This window comes from Vulpes lagopus, chromosome 1 (assembly GCF_018345385.1).
Source record: "Vulpes lagopus strain Blue_001 chromosome 1, ASM1834538v1, whole genome shotgun sequence".
Classification (NCBI taxonomy): Eukaryota; Metazoa; Chordata; class Mammalia; order Carnivora; family Canidae; genus Vulpes; species Vulpes lagopus.
In genome coordinates this window covers 39,916,510-39,939,216 of record NC_054824.1, presented here as the reverse complement: position 1 = coordinate 39,939,216, position 22,707 = coordinate 39,916,510, and the positions used below count along the sequence as shown (strand labels likewise).

Below are 22,707 nucleotides of genomic sequence, written 5' to 3'. Positions count from 1 at the left end.
GAATTATCTCTATCCATGCATAAATACCTAAAAGATACAAATATTGGAAGGGTAGAATAGAAATTGATAGGGTAGAATTGAAGGGTAGAATAGAATTGATGTCTACATTCCTAATTAAACCAAAGGAATTAACCAAAAGCCACTAAACTAATTTTTAAAGGTAATAATTATGTTTTAAAATTATGTATTATATTGAATAGGTCTTCAATATTTATAGACATCTTTTAAATTAGTAATTAAACTCTCTTAGATTATTTAAATGAAATTTTTTTAAAAGATTGTATTTATTTATTCATGAGAGACACACATACACACAGAGAAAGGCAGAGACACAGGCAGAGGGAGGAGAAGCAGGCTCCATGCAGGGAGCCCGACATGGGACTCGATCCCTGGTCTCCAGGATCACGCCCTGAAGGCGGCACTAAACTGCTGAGCCACCCTGGCTGCCCGAAATTTTCTTTCTAATTCAACTGTTGCAAGACCCACCAAAAGAAAGTGAACAAGTTAAATCTAAATCTGAAATGCATTCAAAGGGCACCTGGGTGACACAGCCCTTAAGCATCTCACTCTTAATTTTGGCTCAGAGTCATGAGATTGAGCTCTGCACTGGCCTCCACACTTAGTGCAGAGTCTGCTTGGGTCTCTCTCCCTCTCCCTCTGTCCTCCTTGCCCCTCTCCCCCCCCTACTCCTTTCTCTCAAATACATAAATAAATCTTTAAAATTCTCAAGTAAGTCTTAAAAAATGTATTCAAGGCTTGTTAAATAATCAACTATAGTAGTGATGGGAGGAGTACTTCCATCAGTCATTCACAGCGACCACAGTCAGCAGTCTCCACAGCTGACAATTAATAAATACACCATACACCATCAGATAGGAAAGCAAAAGCATCAATGTGACCAAAATTCCTAAGAAACAAACTTGAAAAATACTGCCTGGCTAATTGGAAACAGCCTTGACATGAAAATTGAGAACTGTTTCAGAGTGCATTGTCTTTTCAAAACTGACAGAGATCATATATTTGTCTTTAAATATGTGATGATGTACTTTGTACATTTTACTTTATCTCATCCCTTAGACATAATTTTTCATTTTCTTCATTTTCTAGGTAACAGTGCAGATCTCCGATTAGTTAAAACTTACATTGAACTTGGACTGCCTGGGGGAAGAATTGATTTTCTTATGTCTGAGAGAAATCAGGTACACTTTTAGGCAGTGTTTTCAATGGGAACAAATATATTTGTACTAGTTTCTACCTAAATATTTTCTTACTACAAAATGCCTATACTAGTAGAAATAATGTTTTGATTTGTTTGGAATTTCACATTAATGCATATCCCAAGGAAGTTAAAATGATTTATAATTTGACTTATGAGCTCTTCATATGCACAAAATTTTTAGAATTTTAACATTTCTATGCAAAAATGTCATTAATTAAACCATTATAGGGGCACCTGGTGGCTCAGTCACTTAAGTTCTGCCTTAGGCTCAGGTTATGATCCGTGGTCCTGGGATCACGCTCCATGTTGGGCTCCCTGCTCAGTGGGGAGCCTGCTTCTCCCTCTCCCTCTCCCTCTGCCCTCCTCTCACTCTCTCTCACTCTCTATCTCAAATAAATGAATAAAATCTTTTTTAAAAAGTGCCAACCTCTAAATAAACATTTGTCCAGAGATCTATATACCAAAAAACCAAACAAACAGAAACCCATTATAAATTAACTTTATGTTAAAGGTGGGTATTGGGCAAAACAAACAACTAAGCAAAGCAAATATTATTAAGAATACAATATTTTCTGAGAAATTCACTTTTTGCTCATTTTAATATAATGAATATTATTTACCAGCTTTTCTGAAAAACAGATCTTAACCATATTTTCAATAAAATTAAAAATAAAGTTTATATATTTTTTCTGTGTTTTTTTCCTGTGATTATTCATATTCAGTATATAATATATCTGTTTTCTTTTCTTTAGAATGATACTTTTGCTGATTTTGATAGCATGACTGATCGCCTTCTGGATGAAATCATACAATATATTCAGATATATAGTCTAACAGTCTCAAAAATAAGGTAAATTTTATAATAATCTGTAATATTATATAACATACTTTTATGTCTATGAATTAGAGAAGAATTAAACAGAATTTGTGGTAGTTTTGTTGCCCTATAGTGAAATACAGGAGACCACAATTCAATTTACCTAATTTAAAGAGAAAAGAAAAAATTTTTAAATTCTAGGGACAGACCACATATTATGTAATTCCATTTATATGAATTATCTAGAATTGGCAGATTTCTAGAAACAGAAGTAGAATGATGATTGCTTAGGGCTGAGGTGAGATGGTGGCAGATGGGGGCAGTGATAGCTGAAGGATTCAGGGTTTTTTTTGAAGTGGTGAAAAAGTTCTAAAAATCTATCATGGTGGTTACACAACTCTGTGAATACACTAAAAACCATTGAATTATATATTTTAAATGGATGAATGTTATGGTATGTGACTTATATCTCATTAAAGCTGTTACCAAAAAAAAAAAAAAAGATTATAAGGACAATGGATACACAAACAAATGAAACAATAAAAATACTTTCAAGGTTTCCTGACTCTCCTTTGTGAGTTAGTTTTCCCCAAGCAAGATGATCAAAGCAATGTAAGTCTCATAATTTAAGCAGATACTGTAGATAGACATGGAAGGAAGAAAAGTATTTGTTTCCTCTAGTACAGTAGGACTTAAAGAAAAAAATCAAAACTAATCTCTCTGCCTCAAAAAGTAGAATAATGATTACCTTCATATCCCAACTGAGTTAGAGGAATAAGCTGGCTTATATATTATATAAATAGGCTTTTGAAAGAATTTGTTTCCAGTTTGAAGTATGGTGAGTAAGGACTAAGAAATAGAGATAAACAGGTTTTTATTTGAAGCCATTTTTTAAAAACTGATTTCTGTTAAAATGGAAGGAGATGCAGGTATGGTAGGAGGAAGGAGAAGTTTATTTTCTTTTGCTAATTATTCTCTTACAAATTTTAAAATACTTTTCATTAAAAAAAATACTTTTCATTTATTACATTTTCTACAATGACCTTAGATTCCTTTTATTTATTGTTTTATGATGAGAAAATAATATTTCAGTTTTTTCACTCATCCACAAAAGTATTACCTCTTTTAGATTAGATTGTCAGTTATAATCAACCATTATTCAAAAGCCTAAACTGGTTAATTCGGGACTATTAGTCTCTCACCCCACAGCTTCTGGACTTCAATTTCGGAAGGAAGTTTATCCTGAGCTTCTCACTAGCTATACCAATAAGCCAGTTTAAGATAGCTTTCAAACTCTCTTCTTTCATTGTTAATTATTCCCAGGGATTAATATACCATTTATTGGGACACCTGGATGGCTCAGTGCTTTGGCCCAGGGATCTGGGCATCTGCCTTTGGCCTAGGGAGTGATCCCAGGGTCCTGGGATCATGTCCCGCATCACGCTCCCTGCAGGGAGCCTTCTTGTCCCTCTGCCTATGTCTCTGCCTGTGTGTGTGTGTGTGTGTGTGTGTGTGTGTGTGTGTCTCATGAATAAACAAATAAGATCTTTAAATATGTGTGTATGTAAATATTATATATCATCTATTGCATAATGATGTAAGTAAAAAGGCTCTTTTGATTTAAACTATTCCTTAATAAAGGTGAGGTGCTTTATAAATTTTAGAGTGTAGACTAGAGAATAAATGAAACATATATAATTTTTCCTAAGTCATCCTTTATAGGTACAATTTCATTATTTTGTTTTAAATCATGACTTAATGAGTAATAATTGGTATGTGTGCCTAAGGAGGCAAATTTATCATCTAGTCAATGTAGTTACTTTTAAAATGTGTTTCTTTCTAAGCAATTACAAACTCTGAGTAAAAGTTTTCTGATAAGTAGTATCTTATTTCTATAGATAAGCATTTAAATTATATAATAGGAATTTTTTATTACATTCTCACATTTTTACCTTCAAAGTTTAAGTTACATCACTTCAAAGTATCAAACCATAGTTTTAAACATATTAGAAATTTCCAAATACTAAGTATTTCACATCTGTATACAGAGGTATCAGCTTTAATATTTCTTTTTAAAATTAATACTATGGGAGAAATGTCTCTTTTTTTTCTTAAAGCTTTATTGGACATTCGTTGGGCAATTTAATAATCCGTTCAGTGCTTACAAGGCCAAGGTTTAGATATTACCTCAACAAACTTCATACTTTTTTATCTCTTTCTGGACCTCACCTTGGTACACTCTACAATAGCAGTGCTCTTGTTAATACAGGTAACAAGTTTTCTTGTTTAGTATAAAAAATATGGCATGGGGAGAAAATTTAAATACAAATTTAATGTTTTCTGGTGTTTATCTATCTTAAAGCTCACTTGTCACATGCTTAGAATTTCATGCAACAAAAGATGTAGACATTTTTCTATTTTGTCATGCACATGAAGTAAGCTGATAAAAGTCATTTCAGAAAATGAATATTATATTGAGATGATATATATCAAAAGTGACGAGCATTTTTAACTAATTTTCATTAAACTGTCTAAATATTTTCAGTAAATGTTTATCTTCTAAACAGGCTATTCTGTTATTCCATGAGTTGAACAGATAAAAATATCTATATTTAATATAAAGTTATAAAATAGTATATATTGAATGTTAATTCTGATTTTGGTTTGGTAACAATAAAAGGATGTTATGAAAAAAATTCTAAAATGTTTTTAAAAATTAAAATGAAAGTTAAGATTTTATTGGAATTAAGATTTTAATTTATTGGAATTAAGATTTTATTGGAATGAATATTCTTTATTGGAATGAAGATCTGATATTTGATTTGCCTTTGGTTTGGTTTTTCCCTTGGATTTTTTAAGTAGTTTTTAGTTTAGTCCATTGATTCCCATTGTGGGAATAAATTAGATTTCATTCTGTCTCTTGACATTGAACCTTGAAACTCTTATTTCTATTTTGTCTTTCACTTTCACTGATAAAGAAACCATACTATTTTCCTTGTATCCCTTTCCAAATTGTGGTATCCAAAAAATACCTAGTCCTATATTTAAAGAAAAAAAAAAAGAGGATATGGAAAAGATGAAATCCGTGAGTAACATAAAATAGAACCCAATGTAAATAGGATATAGTCCTTGAATTCCTTTCTTCACTAAACTTCCCCAAATAGGCCTACAATTGCAGATTTAATCAACTAAGGAGTTTTTTTCTCTTTTCTGCCCCTGTTCCCCTCTGTAATATTAGAAGCAACAAAAGTGGAAATTAATATTGACAATCTTGAAAACCCCTTCTAGAGTGATTGAGGTTTCTCTTAATTAAGGGAAAGATACATTTAAATTTGGGTAACTGATAATACAAAGAAATACAATTAAATATGAAACTTCAGGGGCACCTGGTTGGCTCAGTTGGTTAAGCACCTGAGTCTTGAATTCAGCTCAGATCATAATCTCAGGATTGTGAGATCAAGCCTGCTTAAGGTTCTCCATCTCCCTTTGCCCCTCCCAATAAATAAATAGATACATACATACATACATAAAAATATGAAACTTCATTATATTCAGCTGTCACCAAAAACATTAACCAATTGCTCATCCAAGAGTTACTGCTTATAGTTAATCTACCATAACTGTATTTATCTCTAGACTAAAAGCTCAACTTAAGCATTCGAATCTACTACTGTATTTGAAGTTTTTTCTCTCTCTGCTTCTTTATAATTTGAACAAATATATCTAAAGGTATAATTTTCCCAAATTCCTTAAACCATGATCTGTTTCGTTAGTGAATGTGATAGAAATAGCAAGCCGTCTACCAACCATCTTTAACCCATAGTTAACTTATATGTAGGTTTCTATTAGTTATCAGAAGAAGGAAATATTTTACAAATAACATTTTTTATTAAGAAAATGCTAGTTTGGGGCAGTCCGGGTGGCTCAGAGGTTTAGTGCCGCCTTCAGCCCAGGGCCTGATCCTGGAGACCCGGGATCGAGTCCCAAGTCAGGCTCCTTGCATGGAGCCTGCTTCTCCCTCTGCCTGTGTCTCTACCTCTCTCTCTCTCTCTCTCCCTCTCTCTCTCTCTCTGTCTCTGTCTCTCATGAATAAATAATAAAATCTTTAAAAAAAAGAAAATGCTAGTTTGGTAGATGTCATTTTTAAAGTGGAATGTGTACTAAAATTAATAATCTTCGTATATGTTACCACATATTTCCAGTTTTACTCACATATCATTTATAATTCTGTAGGTCTGTGGTTTATGCAGAAATGGAAAAAATCAGGTTCTCTTTTACAACTGACATGTCGAGATCATTCAGACCCTCGCCAAACTTTCTTATACAGGCTTAGTAATAAAGCAGGTAAGTATATAGTAACAGTTTTGAAAACCTTTTTTAAAAATAAATATTTAGCAAATTATCAACATGTCTTTGTGGTGATTAAAAAAGTTTTCAATTGTAATTTTTCAGTAATGAAATAAACTCACAATAACATGTTTGATTTTTTTACATGATTGTATTTGTGTTGTGTAAACACCAGTACTTTGAAATTATCCTAAACTTTTTAACATTTATAATTTAGTACCAATTGTAAGTCAGTTTTTGAACTGGGCCGCTGCCTGTCCTAGTCTTTCTGTCCTCCTGCTCCTACCCCAGTCCTCAACCCTCTTTATAAACTGCCACATATTCTTCTACCTTCCTGTTCTAGGGCTATAAAACTTTTATGGAAAATTTCAAAAACTAAACTGGGGGGAGGGTAGAGGGAGAAAGAGCAAGAGAGAAAGAATCTTAAGCAGGTTCCATACCCAGCACACAACCCAATGCAGGGCTCATGACCACCACCCTGAGGTTCCAATCTGGGCCAAAATCAAGTCAGATGTTCAACTGACTAAGCCATCCAGGTGCCCCCAGAAACTAAACTATTAATAGTTAAATTCCCACTACTGGATGAATCTTTTTACTCATCTCTTATTAACTGATTATTAAGTATATTCCCCATCTTGCATTATATACCGAGCTTTTACAACCTGAGATCCTCAATTACTACTTTGCCAACCTCATTGTCTATAAATGACCTTACCATATTCTTTCCACTGTGTCCTTTGAAATCTCCATTTGAGGGGAACAGACTGACTTTATATGTTTATCTTCTTCAAAAAAATGCTGTTTCCACTTCCTTCTAAAAGTAGATACATAAGTGAAACCTAGAAACTTCCCCACCGAACCTCCATTTTTCCATTCCCCTTGACTGTAGAACAGAGGTTGGCAAAATTTTTCGCTAAAGGGCCAGATAGTAAATATTTTGGCTTTGCAGGCCATGTGATTGATCTTTGTTGCAACTATTCAACAATACCAGTGTAGCACAAAAATAGCCTTGGATAATAGATAAACAAATGAGTGTAGCTATGTTCCAACAACAACCAAAAAGGCAGCAGGCCAGATCCTATAGGCCACACCTTGCTAAACCCTGCTATAGGAGAAGCTCAGTTTCTCATTTACTGAGTACCATCTGGAGTGGAGGAAATAGTCCTCTTGCTTTCCATTTCTAGCTGGAATCATTATTCCTCTGCTGTCATAAAACTATCCTTTGAGGTTTGTACCATCAAATTTCTGCTACCTTCTAGTCATCTTTAATGTAATAATCTCCTGATCATTCCTCATATATTCAGTGGGAATTCTGATAAGGGTTCATTGACAAATTTACAGTTAATGTTTGGGAGAAGATATTCTTCTTTGTTCTTAATATACTTGATCTTGGAATCATTTTAGGTGATTTGATGAAGTCAACCCTTTAGAACATTATCAAGCATTACAGAGCCTTTCTCAACTGTAGTAACCTTCATTCCACTCCACTTTGAACCCATACCCATGGCTACATTCCACCCCTGAAATTTCAACCAGTATTCTGTTCTGTGACTACAATATATCCTCATTTCTCACTCACTTCCTTATTCTCATTTGCTTTTTAGACTATTTAAGGCCCCTACTCAATTTCTCAAATTACCCTGTTCATCATCGTTCTACTCCCTTCTTGATCCATCCCAGATTCCATGAGTTATCACTTTTATCATTCATACATTTTTTACCCAGTGTTTTTTCATCATAGCCGTCCAGCAACCTATACTACTGTTTCTTTACCTGGCTTGTTGAGTTCTACCAAAATGGATCACACAGACATGCAGATCAGTGCCGCTGTAGATCCATGGAGTTCCTATCTAGTTAACTCTAATAGTTTCCTAACCATTCTCTAGAAGCTTTTCCAGTTTTTTTTTTAAAGATTTATTTATTAAGTGCAAGTGGAGGAAGGGGCAGAGAGAAAGAATCTCAAGCAGATTCTGCTAAGCGCCAACCCTAATGCAGGGCTTGATCTCACAACCCATGAAACCAGGACCTGAGCCAAAACCAAGAGTCAGATGCTTAACTGACTGAGCCACCCAGGTGCCCCAAAGCTTTTCCAGTTTTTTTACCTCTCTTCCTCAGACTAAACTACAACTTCTACTAATGACTTTGTTTCCTACTTTATCTGTGACAGTGAAGGCCATCAAGCGAGAACTTTCCTACTTCCTTTCTTTTTACCTACAAACATTAGCACACCTTTGTTTTCCTTCTAGTTTTGGAACCCATTCCTTCTGCTTTAGAATCCATTCCTTCTTTCTTTAAACTCTCCCATTTTAGGGCACCTGGGTGGCTCAGTGGTTGAGCATCTGCCTTTGGCTCAGGTTGTGATCCCAGGCTTCTAGGATCGAGTCCCACATCAGGCTCCTCACAGGGAGCCTGCTTCTCCCTCTGCCTGTGTCTCTGCTCCTCTCTCTGTCTCTTACGAATAAGTAAAATCTTTAAAAAATAATAAAAAGTAAATAAACTCTCCCTTTTCAGTGTCTAACCCCTTAACATATAAAGTTACTCCATTTTCTCCCATCTTAAGTCATAATAATAATAAATACCTCCTTTCATCACTGACTCTTTTTCTCTTTCTTTTTTTATATATGAATTAAGGCTCTTGAAAAAGAAAGCAATTATTTTCTCTACTTCCTCACCTTTTATTTCACTCTTCAGTCCACTGTAATCTGATTTCTGTCCTCACCATTCTATTGAAGCTTGCCATATTCAATTCTCTCTTTTCTTCCTTTTATTTAAACATGCTGGCATTATATTTAAAATGCCCTTTTTGAAATACTTTCCTATTTCCCATTCTGTATCAGCCTTTCCTGGTTTTCTTCCATATTGGCTCTCTGCTTCCTACATGGATTCTTTTTCTCTCCTTGCCCTTTAAATAGAAGTATTCTTGGGCTCCAGCTTCTGTCATCTGCTCTTCTCACTCTATACATTCTTCTTTGATAGCATCATTTCATATCCATCTTCACCATTGGTAACTCAAATATATATCTCTAGTTCAGTCTTCTAGGCTATATTCTAGACTGATATGTCCAGCTACCTCCTAAGTACATAGATGGTTCACAGTTACCTAAAGTGCAGTGTTTTCAGATACCTCATCTTTTCCCTCAGATTAATTTCTTTCAATTCCACATCTACCACCATTTGCCCAGCCAAAAACTTAGAAGTTGTTTTTTGATTTTTCTCGGTCTCCCCACACATCTGCTTTGTTACTAAGCCCTGAAACATTCATCCTTCTTTTTTTTTTTTAATAAATTTATTTATTTATTTATTTATTTATTTATTTATTTATTTATTTATTTATTTATGATAGTCACAGAATGAGAGAGAGAGACGCAGAGACATAGGCAGAGGAAGAAGCAGGCTCCATGCACCGGGAGCCCGATGTGGGATTCGATCCCGGGTCTCCAGGATCGCGCCCTGGGCCAAAGGCAGGCGCCAAAACCGCTGCGCCACCCAGGGATCCCCTCAGCCTTCTTTTATAGCTAATGGAGTCTTCTCTCTTCTCTTTGCCACTGCCTTAGTTCAACCTTCATCACTTTTACTAAGATTATTGCTATAGCGTCCAAACTGGTTACTCTGCCTCCTGTATGCCCTCTTCTCCCTCATCTCATTTCCTTATTAGTTAAAAGTATCTTCTAAAAGTTAAATCAAACCATATTGCTTCTGTTTGAGCATCTTTTCATGGTACATTGTGGCTTTCAGGATAAGGTTTTAATTCCATGGTTTAGGGCATCAAATCCTTTATAATCTGGTTCCTGATTCTTTCACTAATTTCATATCCTACTCCACCCATCCACACATCCTTTGTTTTAGGCATGCCACATGTTTTACACTTATATTCACCCATGCTCTTTCTACCACCATTCCTCCCCATGTGCTTACTCATCTTTTTAGAACCAATTCTTTCCATCTTCTAAAATTAAACTCAAACACCACTTGCTATTAAAAGCTTTCTTGAGGGGATCCCTGGGTGGCGCAGCAGTTTGACACCTGCCTTTGGCCCAGGGCGCGATCCTGGAGACCCGGGATCAAATCCCACATCAGGCTCCCGGTGCATAGAGCCTGCTTCTCCCTCTGCCTATGTCTCTGCCTCTGTGTGTGTGTGTGTGTGTGTGTGTGTGTGTGTGTGACTATCATAAGTAAATAAAAATTTACAAAACAAAAAAGCTTTCTTGTGGCCCTCTCTGATTTAATGCTCCTCTATTCTGAGTGCCTAATTGATTGCCCAATATTTATATATATATATATCCCAGATCTTACGCCTCCAAACTGACCTCACTAATGAATTCCAGTCTTCATTTGTGTGCTAGACATCTCTACTTATATTGAAACATATGTCTAAACCTGAACATATTGTCTTCTTTAACTAACTCTTCTTTCAAAAATTTTTAATAGTACTCTGTTTTCTACATTACTTAGTTTGAAATATCTCAGTGTCATCTTTGATCCCACTTCTTTTCATTCTACTTCCCAAGATTGTTAATGTTACAACTGAACTCTTATGGTATTATATATGAACCTCATTTACCATACCTGTTACAGTTTATCTCATATAGTCACTTTTATATACCTTAACTTCCTTTTCAATAATAGGATACATTTGTGACAACTCTTTCCCACTCCTCATATAAACAGTATTTACTATAGTCCTTCCCTTAGTAAGTGTTCAGTATAAACTCACTGCATCAATGAATGGTCTTTTCAATACTATTTTCAGTGTCCAAAGGCAGGTCAATATTATATGGTAAGCTGGAAATCAAACCCATGTATTTGGTGACTGATAGTTCCAAATTGCAAGTAACTTGAATTTGTAATCTAAGCCGTAGGCATTTAAATCTATTTTTTACCTTCATTCTCATCCCTTGTGTCCTACATTCTGCTCCTGAAACATTTGATGTAAACACTGGATAGATTTACTAATTGAATAATGCCCACTTCGTTTGAGTGCTGTTTTAATCTTTTCAGGGTTCTGCCTTAAATGTTATTAATGTGAGAAAGAGATTTTGGAATGGTTATTTCATGTATTGTCTGTCATTAGAATCAGAGAAAGAAAAGTTCTTTTATAGGTCAAGTTTTATGTTTTGTTTCTAAGAGTACAAAGCAAGAATAAGTTACATACAGTGCACAGAAATATTTACTTGATTCATTAAAATACAAGATATGCCTACAGATCAAATAGAGTGTATAGTACTCACGTGGGAAAAACTTATGACACTAACTGGAACTACTGTGTTCTAGGTACATGAAGTTTGTACCACTGCTGTTGACAGGTTAGGAAATGTATGAAAGGCAAAACCAAATATAAATGTTCCCTGGGGTCTACATATTTATGCTGTATTTTACAAAGTAAAATTAGCAATAGGAATAGTAGCAACATAAGAAAATAAAAACACTAAAGAAGGCATAAATAAAATTTTACAATAAAAATTCTATAATCCATGGCCTTCCCCCATCTGAACAGATATTTGTACTGCTATTTCTAATTACTAATAGATGTGAGTAGATCTTTTGCACTTGAGTTATTTCTTAAAGATTAGTTAAAACTTTTGCTTACAAGTTACTAATTGACTATTTGCCTTACAGTTCATGACAAGACTCATACCTTCCCTCCAGTTGTACCAGCCTAATAACTGTTTATGAGCCAAACCTAAAGTCAATCGTAGATACTAGTTTTAGCTGAAAAACTGAGTAGGATCCTTAATCTAAATAGGCTTCAGTTTCTTCATTGGTAAAATGGGAATAATAGTATCTTCCTCAAGACTATTAAAGGATCGAATGAGATAATCCATGTGAAACCATTACTGTTTTGAATAGCACAAAATTCAATAGATGTTAGATGGTAAAAATAGCTCTAAATGAAGAGTGCCTGAACTAAAATAATATTAGTATTTTAAATTATAAAAATTTGCTTTCACATTACCATCACAAATCTGTTTTAGGAGATTTTTCTAACAAAACTATTAAAAATTAGCTCATCTAAATGTCAGTATTACTGGCTATAAAAAATTACTCAAATGACTTATTAAAATTGTATTTATGTTTTAGGATTTCTTTTTTTTTTTTAAGATTTATTTATTTATTCATGAGAGACACAGAAAAAGAGGCAGAGACACAGGCAGAGGGAGAAGCAGACTCCCTGCAGGGAGCCCCATGCGGGACTCGATCCTGGATCCTGGATCTCGGGATCAAGCTCTGAGCCAAAGGCAGATGCCCAACTGCTGAACCACCCAGGCATCCCTGTTTTAAGATTTCTACTTGTACCCAAATATAAGTCTATTAATATACATCTGAATTGAACTAACATGAAAGAATGCTATTTTCTAATCAGGAGCAATGCATTAGATAATACTAAAATACAAGAATAAATAACAATACCCAACACACGTATGGCACATACTATATTCCAGGTACTATCTAAACACACATATATATATATATATATATATATATATATATATACTAGCTTATTTAATCTTATTAAGGCTATTATTGCCCCATATTGCAAATAAGGACATTGAAGCACAGAGAAGTTGAGTAACTTGTCTGAAGTCATAAAGCTAGTAAGCAGTCATGCATGTTCCAGTTGTGTCATGTTTAGCCAGTAATGCATATTTTCGGGAACCTTAGAAACTGTTTCTAATTGCAGTTTTAAATACCAACATACTCACTAGTTGATTTTTAAATTATGACAGAGGTGGTCCAAGTCTATCTTGAGCTTTGTTTTTTCCTAGTTTTTGTTTTGTTTTGTTTTTTGAGGTTTTTTTGGTCATCTAGAAAATTGTGAGAAATGAGTGGTCAATTCCTACACCCACACACACACCCACACACATATAATTACATAGCTATATATAATATATAAATGCATAATAATTTATCATTATAACATACGTAAATTACTTTATTTACAAAGTAATTATATTTGGATTCACAGCAGAAAGATAAGTAAAACAAAACATAAAGCAATGCTTACTTAACTAATACGTACTTTTCAGGTGTTTTTATTTTTTTAATTTTTTTTTTTTAGGATTCTATTTATCTATTTGAGAGAGCACAAGCAGGGGGTGGGGAATAGGGGGAGGGAGAAGAAGACTCCCCGCTAAGCAGGGAGCCCTGGGCTCTATCCCAGGACCCTGAGATCATGACCTGAGCTGAAGGCCGATGCTTAAACCCACTGAGCCACTCAGGTGCCCCTCTCAGGTGTTTTTAAATAATCAAAAGCCTTAGTGATAGTTTCTCTTTTATATTTTACTTTATATATTTTAAACAATACTTTCTATAATTTTATTTTATATTTTGCTGGTAAAGCTATGAGGTCATAGATGTCCTTGTCCACTGACAGTCTTTTCTGCAATGTATCATTAGTAGCTTTCCTTAATTAAAAGCTATTTATTATTTTAAAATTAAAGAAGCATTTAAAAGCATAAAATAATTTATATGATTTCTTTAAAAAATTGAGAAATGTTATGTTTTTGTAAAAATCATATATTTATTAAGTGTGTATTGCCTTTTTTGTTTGAACACAAAAGATCTAGTAAAGCTTTAAGGAAATGTTACTTTTAAGAGGAAATTATCTATTTTGATTAAGGTGTTAAAATTATAAACATTCATTAAATTTTTATAACAACTTATGACCCAAAAACAGAATGCAATAATTGCATTCTACAAATTACACAGTATAGTTATGGCATACTAGTGTCTCAGCATTGAGTATCAAAAGAAAGAAAGAAGATGAAGAACTAGAACAATGTAGAAGGTATATTCTACATTGTAAAGTGTAAAGTGTATATTGCATACGTATTTAGTGACACCTGTGGTGAAGCAGTCAAGATTACATAAAGAGGACCATGGGCATTCTTGCATTCTGCAATGAGGGCTCAAAAATAGCCCAATGAGAATCTATTGTTGGAATTGCAGAAACACCTTATTTTAAGATTTTCCCAAAAAACATCTGTTTAGCATCTCTTCACCAGCTATTGAGTTCTGACAAAGAAAATATAATAATTAAGGAGATTTCCTGCTGTGCTACTATGGCACAAGAGAATCTTTTCTTCCAGCAGATTACAGAGGTGTTTAATAATAGATATCCATTGATTTGTAAGTAACATTTGTATTTTGTTTCTGAAAGTGTAGGAAAGAACCAGCATCAGCTAACATTTTGGGAAGCAAATTCTTTCAAATGTAAAATAAATGAGTAAAAATAAGAATAGTGTAATATATTTTAGTATGTGTCAGTTTTAAAAGCACAGGGTTTTCTTCATCTCAGCACTATTAACATTTTGGGCTGGATAAATCTTCATCATCAGGGGTGGTCTTATGCATTTTAAGATACTTAGTAGCATCCCTAGCCTCACCCCACTAAATGCCAGTAGCACACACCCTCCTCCATGCCCTCATCACTCCAGTCCCCCTGGTTGTGATAACAAAAATGTCTTCAGACACTGCTTAATGTCCCTTTAGGTGCAGAGCCACCAGTTTAGAACTACTGCTTGAGCCAATTCCAGAGGGTAAATATAAAATGAGTCAATATGAACTGCTTTAAAACCCATTAAAATTTTTAGGAAAAAAATGTGTTGCCAGAAGTATCAGGAAGACTAAAATAATGAAGATGAAAGTTACCATACCATTATAGCGTTCATACAGAAATCATCTTATTATACAGTCCACAAAAATATTGAAGATGTATTTTAATCTCTTTCTTGGTACCTGAAAAGTAACTAATATATTCAGAAAATTTTTAGTTAAATGGGGAGCTGTTGTTTTCCCAAGTTAGAAGTAACTTTTCAAACTAGGATTAGCCACTTGCAGGACTGAGTCAAGTGCTAACCCAAAGGCCAATAACTAGGTTATCTTGAGCAGGTAGCATCAGTGTAGGTGCAGAGAAGATGAACCTAGAATAGGACTCCCAGTAAAGACTTCAGACACTTTCATTAGTGAGACTTCAGTATAGCTGGGGCACTTGTGTAATTCGTACCAGCATTGCATCTCAGGGGCCTATCATGTTTCACTTTGAGTTTCTGCCCTGCTTAGCCAACATTGCTAGATAGGGATTAAAACCAAAAGATTCAAAGAGAGTCAGTCTATTTAACTAACCTGGGTCTTGGCTGATACAAAAAGCAAACCTTCCAGGCAGAAGCAGAAGCTCCTTGCAGAGATTCTGATCTGCTTCTACAAGGAAATGACACTCAGGTTGAGAATCACTGCTTCAGACTGAATTCCTTTTAAAAAAAAAAAAAGATTTTATTTTTTATTTATTCATGAGAGGCAGAGAGAGACACAGGCAGAGGGAGAAGCAGGCTCCCTGCAGGGACCCGACATGGGACTCCATCCTGGGTCTCCAGGATCACACCCTGGGCTGAAGGTGGCGCTAAACCACTGGGCCACCGGGGCTGCCCCAGACTTAGTTCCTTGAGAGAAGTGTCTTGTCTCTGCAGGTTTAGGCAGCTGGGTGGAATGGAAGTATGCAAAATCAGTAAATATTAGATGAGGGTATTTCTAAAAAAAACTGTTAATTCTCAGATTCCCTAGCAATGAAATAAATAAAATCAAAGATCCTGACACTGATATAAATATACTATATTGTCATTTCTAAATGTGATTCCTAAGACAGTACTTTAAAAATACATTTTAAATTTAGTAGTCTAATTTTAATAAATTTTTCAATAAGATATTAATACTAATATTGTGCTTTTGCATGGAAGGGTTTTTTTTTAAATAGAAGTATGATTAACATACATTGTTACATTAGTTTCAAGTATGGAAAGTCTTAAATTACTCTTGAGGGTAAATAAATGTGTACCAGTAAGATCTCTGCTCTAAGGACACATAGATAATTCCCAGAGTAGCACTAATGTTACATTGGTTTCAAATGATGCCAAAAGTAGAATTAATTTGTCACGAAATGTAAGAATGAAGGGAAAAAATCCATTTTTAATAATATTTTTCTAAAATATCATTTTAAATGTTTTTGTAATTGTGTATTATAGACATTGATTATTTCATTTATATCCCTAGAATTTTGTATATTCAAATTGCCCCAAGTGTTATCTTCTCATTGAGAAAAGGGAGGAGATAACCTTACATTTGATATAGAGGCTGTAAACAGTCTCATCTACCTGTGTGAAGGTCTAGGATCTCTCATTACGATCATAAATTCTGAGAGGGAAAGGAGCATTTACAAAGGCTGGATCCACAGTAGTCCCCACAATTGGCCTGTGAGACAGAATCTGAATTCCAATAGGCAAAAAGTATCAAAATTTTACTCTGGAATGTTCCACAACAAAATTATATGCCGTAAAGTAAATACCCCAGTTCTAATGTATTGTTGTTATTGGTTTGTATCTTATTTAATAACACATGATTTTTTATTATTTATTTATTATTAGAGCTACACATTACGGTTAATAAGGTGGCCAGGAACCTGGTTTCAGTACTTAAGTGAGTTAATTCAATGTATCACAAACCCTAAATTCACCTAATTTACTAAAAAATAAATATAGAGGGACCTGACTGAAGTCAGGTGGATGGATCACAGAACTCATTATTATTATTGAAAAATCTAAGTACATATCCTCTTAACATTATACAAATAAGGAGTAAATAGTAATATTAGGCAATAGTCAAATGAAAACTTAAAAAAGTCAGCTTCAAATGATTTCATTTGAAATCATTTTATTTTTATGAAAAAGTATAATTTTTTTCTTTGAGAAATAGTCCTAAATATTGAGAAATATCCTCTGGAAAGTGAGAAAGTCATAAAATACTTCCTATAGAATTTTAGCCCACCATATCTAATCCCTCCAGTACCCCCACACCACCACATCACAATCCTTGCCTCACTCAGTACAGACATTTCTCATACCAGCACATAAACTGTATACAGTGAAGGTAGGGGTTTTTATAGATAATATATAGAAATTTGGAGAAAGAATTCATCTGATGTAAAATCCATAAATTTATGGCACCTACGTGGCCCAGTCAGTTGAGTTTGGGACTCTTAATTTCTGCTCAGGTCCTCAGATCAAGAGCCTTTGGCCTCATGGAGTTGGCTTTTCCCTCTCCCTTTGCCTTCCTCCTCCCTGTCATTTGTGTGTGGACTCTCTCTCTCCCCCTCTCAAATAAATGAATGAATGAATAAAACCTTTATTTATTTGAGAGGGAAAGCCAGCACCTAGTGGGGGGAGGGACAGGAGGAGAGAGAAGCAGACTCCCCACTGAGCAGGGATCCCGAGGCAAAGCTCCATCCCAAGACCCTGAGATCATGACCAAATTCAGAGGCTTATCAGACTGACCCCACCAGGTGCCCCTATAAATAAATTTAAAAATTTTTGTAAAGCTATAAACTTAATACTATTGAGGAAATTAAAAATTTCCTGTCATGTAGTATACTACTAAATTATTTTAAATCTGGCTAATTAATCTGGTTGCATTATAATTCAGTATTTTTTCTTTATAGGGCTTCATTATTTCAAAAATGTTGTGCTAGTGGGATCTCTACAGGATCGCTATGTTCCTTATCACTCTGCCCGCATTGAAATGTGTAAAACAGCATTAAAGGACAAACAGTCAGGTAACTAAATAAATTGGAAGTATTTCATCTCCATTTGTTTCTCTGACAATGCATCCCATAACATTTTTTATATGTCAGTTGATCACTTTTATTATTATTTTAAATGCCTGCTTATGACTGAATCATTATTTTATATGGAGTTCCCTATACATTAAAAAAAAAAAAAGTATTTCAAACAGTTGTAACTACACCTGAGCTTTTTCCCAAATTTTTCTTGTAGTCACTTTCTTTCTTTCATCTTTCTTTCATTTTACTTTCTTTTTTACCCACTGATGTTAACAGCTATCCTTCCTCTTTTTTTCTTCTTTTCTTTTCTCCTGCCATGTGAAATGGTTTTGCCAATAAAACAATCATCTTGGGATGCCTGGGTAGCTCAGTAGTGGTTGAGTGTCTGTCTTTAGCTCTGGGCGTGATCCTAGAGTCCCAGGATCGAGTCCCACGTTGGGCTCCCTGCAATGGAGCCTGCTTCTCCCTCTACCTGTGTCTCTCTGCCTCTCTCTCTCTCTCTCTCTCTCTCTCTCTCTCTCTCTGTGTCTCTCATGAATAAATAAATAAAATCTTTAAAAAATCATTCTTTTGAAAGAGTTCTTTTCCTAATTATAAATGCCCTTCATTTTGCTGCCTCAAAAGTAATCTGTAGTTTAATTTCCCCTGGATTATTGGGATTGGTGATTATGGTAATCATCATGCTGCATGATCTGCTGTATCTTGCTTTTAGTCAAAGATGGAAGCAAAGACTTATTTTACTTCAATAAAGTAATAAAGATTTTATATATTCTTTTGTTATTGCTATCTTGAATAACAAAAGAAATTTAAATCATAGCTAATTAGAGCCAGGAGATTTGCATCCTATTTGCTTATTTTATTTTTTAACTTTTTAACAAATTTTACTTATTTATTCATGAGACACACAGAGAGAGGCAGAGACATAGGCAGAGGGAAAAGCAGGCTCCCTATGGGGAGCCCGATGTGAGACTTGATCCCAGCATCCTGGGATCATGACCTGAGCCAAAGGCAGACACACAATGTGCCCTGTTTACTTATTTTATAATTGAGATGCTAAGTGGCTGATCCAAAGTCACTGGCGATTAATTAATTACAGGATTAGGGCAAGAACTTGGTTGGGTGTCCAACCTCCCATATTTGCTCAGTTACTTTTTTGGAATGAGAGTGATTTTTAAGCAAACTCTTAATCCTTTGCTTTTTCCACATTTTAACAGTAAACAATCTCTTTAAGCAGGGAATCTCCCTTATACACATTTGTATTGGCATTGCCTAACATGATGCCTGGCACATACATAGTAGGTACTCTATTCATTTAACAAATATTTTTTTAACGTTTCATGACATCAGAATAATTTTTTTATTGTTGTCAACTTCTATAGGAACTTAGGGGAAAATTCAGAAGAGATTTAACCTTCAGATGGGTCATAGAAACTAGAGAAATGTGCTTGTTTTAACAGATTCTGTGCCACGGGGGGACAGGGGGAATCTAATCAAGACAGGTTTGGACTACTTCTATATAAAAATATTTTTCAAGTAGCATGTAACGAGAAATCCAGCTTGATTCACAGTGAAAACTAAGAGAAAAGGTGGGAGTTTTCTATGAATCTATCTGATGTGTTAATCTCTGTCTTTAATAGCTCTCTCTTCTTTCTCTAAATGTACTTCTATACACTTTTCCCTTCTCATGATTCCTCAGAGATAAACCCTGCCCCTCCTTAGAAATGTGATACTTGCCTATAAAATCCACAGGTCCATGGATATGTGTTAGCACTCATCTGTAGTTAAGCATTAAAAACTCTTTCGCCCCTTGTAAGGCAGTTTGTGCCTTTATGTATATCTAACCTTCGTCTTTAATGCTGAGAATGACCTCAATAAGTTCATTGTCAGGATTAGCCAAAAAGAGGGAGAAACAGTTTTGAGATTAAAAGCAAAACCAAGCACTAAATAAATCCTTAGACCAAAAAGGATCCTGTCTGATCTGAGCCAAACTTACATTGTTTTTCTGACTATAGGAAGTTACTGATTTTTTTTTTAGAATAATTTGGAAATATGTGGGATAATGTTGAATGCCTCTGAAACATTTTTAAAGTACTTGCTATAGGTTCAAGTTTTAAAAGTTCTAAAAGGCAAAATGTCTTTTTTTTTGTATAGTTGACACTCAATGTTACATTAGTTTCAGGTGTACCATATAGTAAGTGATTCAGCTTTTCTATACATTATGCTATCCTCACCACAAGGGTAGCTACCATCTGTCACCATAGAACACTATTACAGTATCACTGACTATTCCCTATAATATATAAAAGGCAAAATGTCTTAGCATGGCTATCTTATTTTCATAATAAGTTAACAAGTCATAAGTGACCTAATGTTGAATAAAATTATTTACTCTTATATTCATTGCTTTGAATTAAAAGAATCAAATTTAAAAGAATTTATAATAAATTTATTAGTTTTACTTGGCTAGGTAATGTGGTTATTTGTATTTTTTATAGAACAGTCTCAAAAATGATAGTCCAAGAAAAAGAAAACCTTTTAAAAGACATTCTTCTGGGACGCCTAGGTGGCTCAGTGGTTGAGCGTCTGCCTCTGGCTCAGGGCAGGATCCCAGGATCTGGGATCAAGTCCCACATCGGGCTCCTTGCAAGGAGCCTGTTTCTCCCTCCACCTGTGTCTCTGCCTCTCTCTCTGTGTCTCCCATGAATTAAAAAAAAAAAAAGACATTCTTCTGCTTTAAATAGAAATAATATGACTAAATTTTATAAATTATATAAAAGTTGGCATAGAATTTTTTCAGTTATTCATGTAAACTAATTTTCTTGTTTTCTGTTTGTTCCATAGGGCAAATCTATTCAGAAATGATCCACAACTTGCTTCGCCCAGTTCTACAAAGCAAGGAGTGTAATTTGGTTCGATACAATGTCATCAATGCATTGCCCAATACAGCTGATTCACTCATTGGGAGAGCTGCACATATAGCTGTTCTTGATTCGGAAATATTTTTAGAGAAATTCTTTCTGGTTGCTGCCCTCAAATATTTCCAATAGGATAAAAACATTGTTAGAGACTTGATAATTACCTCATTCAACAATGATTCAAATAATGTATTATATTAAACTGTAGAGGCTGATAAGTTCTAAGAAATATTTATACCTTTTTATATGGAAGATAATTTATATCATCCATGTTTAGAGCTTTTTAAACATCAACTTTCCTTTCTAGGTAATGTGGCTGTGCAATATTTTTTTAATTTTATCTTTTTACTTTTCTATTACTTTTTCATATATTTTGCTACATAAGTATTTCAGTGAAACTTTAAGCCCGTATGTATATCTGATTGTTTATTATTGGCTTTCCACAATCCTTACATCAGACACATCCTGTTAGAGGCCATTTATTGCAAGAATAGCATGGGATTTTAAATTTTCTAGTATTGGGGTATTATTTAGTTAATTATACATTTTACTTTTAACATTTTACTATGTTTTAACTGGAAATAAAATTATGGCTGCTAAAGTATATTTTTTGAAATCAACTCTAGCCCTGTCAAACCAGGTAGTTCATAAATGACAATGTTATAAAAGTTTTCTATAAAAGTCATTACTGTTGCTATTAAACATATGTCATGCCTATTAAAATATATTTTCTACTGGTGATTTCAACATTATTTCTCACATTGACTTTTATTACTGGAACTTTTTCATGTTCATGTTAGCAGCATCTAGAAATTTTTGAATGTTGAATGCCCTCTGCTTTGATTTGGTTGGAATTTTGCTACATTTGGTAGTGTTGCTTGAACTTTCTGACTACATTTCTTTAACTTTTTTCATGGACTTTCTTGTATGTAAATAATACTTAAGTGTTGAAATTTATGAAATACTTTTATGAATTTAGATAATTTTTAAATATTATTAAAATTTGTTGAACTAAAAAGTAATGTAAATAAAAGAATTCATGTTAAAAATGGAACAAAATAATTACATGTTTGGTGATAGAGATGCAAATGTTTTTGATATATGGAGATGTTAAGTCTTTTGACTTTCCTAAAGGTGCTGAATAGCATTAAATTCACTATTTTCCTTTCCTATTTTACTTGTGAAAATAATAATGCACTAAGGATGGATAGGTCTGTTTGCATTTGCCAATTGTGATGGACAGAGGTTTTTGTAAGTATGTGTTGTATAATGCATGTTTTATTTTTAGCATTGTGTTATTATTGCCTCTGGTGTTAATAAATGAACAAATGACTATCTGGAGGAACAGATAAACCACTTGCTTATTTTCAGAATACTAGGGGTATATTTTTATTTATAGTTGGATAGACTATATTAATTGTATAGATCAGCATGATTATATAACTTACATGATTATATAACTTTGTATTTTTATAATTTATGTCTTTTGCATATATTAAGTAGTTAAAAGGTATTTCATTGGCTCTCCATAATTCTTTACTTTGTAAAAGTATTTGAAAATCCAATGAATTGACTAAGCAATAATATACCAAGTACTTTATAACTGGAAAATATAAATATATGCATTAACTACCACATATTTTTGCCACACACATTTTTCATCTTCACATACCTTGGCCCTGAGTTTGAAATATGCTTATTCTAAGTTTGTATAATAATCTTCCAGGTTTATCAAAGGATTCATTCTTACTCATAATCATATAATTGTATGTGAGGGTAAATTATTCATATAATCATGGCTTAT

The 22,707-nt window shown here is 34.1% G+C and overlaps 1 protein-coding gene across 17 annotated transcripts in view; it reads left to right on the top strand.

The window, feature by feature from the left end:
* FAM135A (family with sequence similarity 135 member A) overlaps nucleotides 1-22,248 on the top strand; it is a 124,755-nt gene extending 102,507 nt beyond the window's left edge. For 16 of the 17 annotated variants that reach the window (XM_041754286.1, XM_041754332.1, XM_041754294.1 and 13 more), the window contains 6 exons: nucleotides 1,108-1,199; nucleotides 1,972-2,069; nucleotides 4,154-4,305; nucleotides 6,270-6,380; nucleotides 17,869-17,982; nucleotides 20,830-22,248. In XM_041754286.1, the coding sequence (XP_041610220.1) occupies nucleotides 1,108-1,199; nucleotides 1,972-2,069; nucleotides 4,154-4,305; nucleotides 6,270-6,380; nucleotides 17,869-17,982; nucleotides 20,830-21,035 (773 nt within the window). In that variant the 3' untranslated portion in view covers nucleotides 21,036-22,248. The remainder of the gene's footprint in view (nucleotides 1-1,107; nucleotides 1,200-1,971; nucleotides 2,070-4,153; nucleotides 4,306-6,269; nucleotides 6,381-17,868; nucleotides 17,983-20,829) is intronic. The other variant, XM_041754302.1, reaches the window with a different exon arrangement.
* The last annotated feature ends 459 nt before the right edge of the window (nucleotides 22,249-22,707 follow it).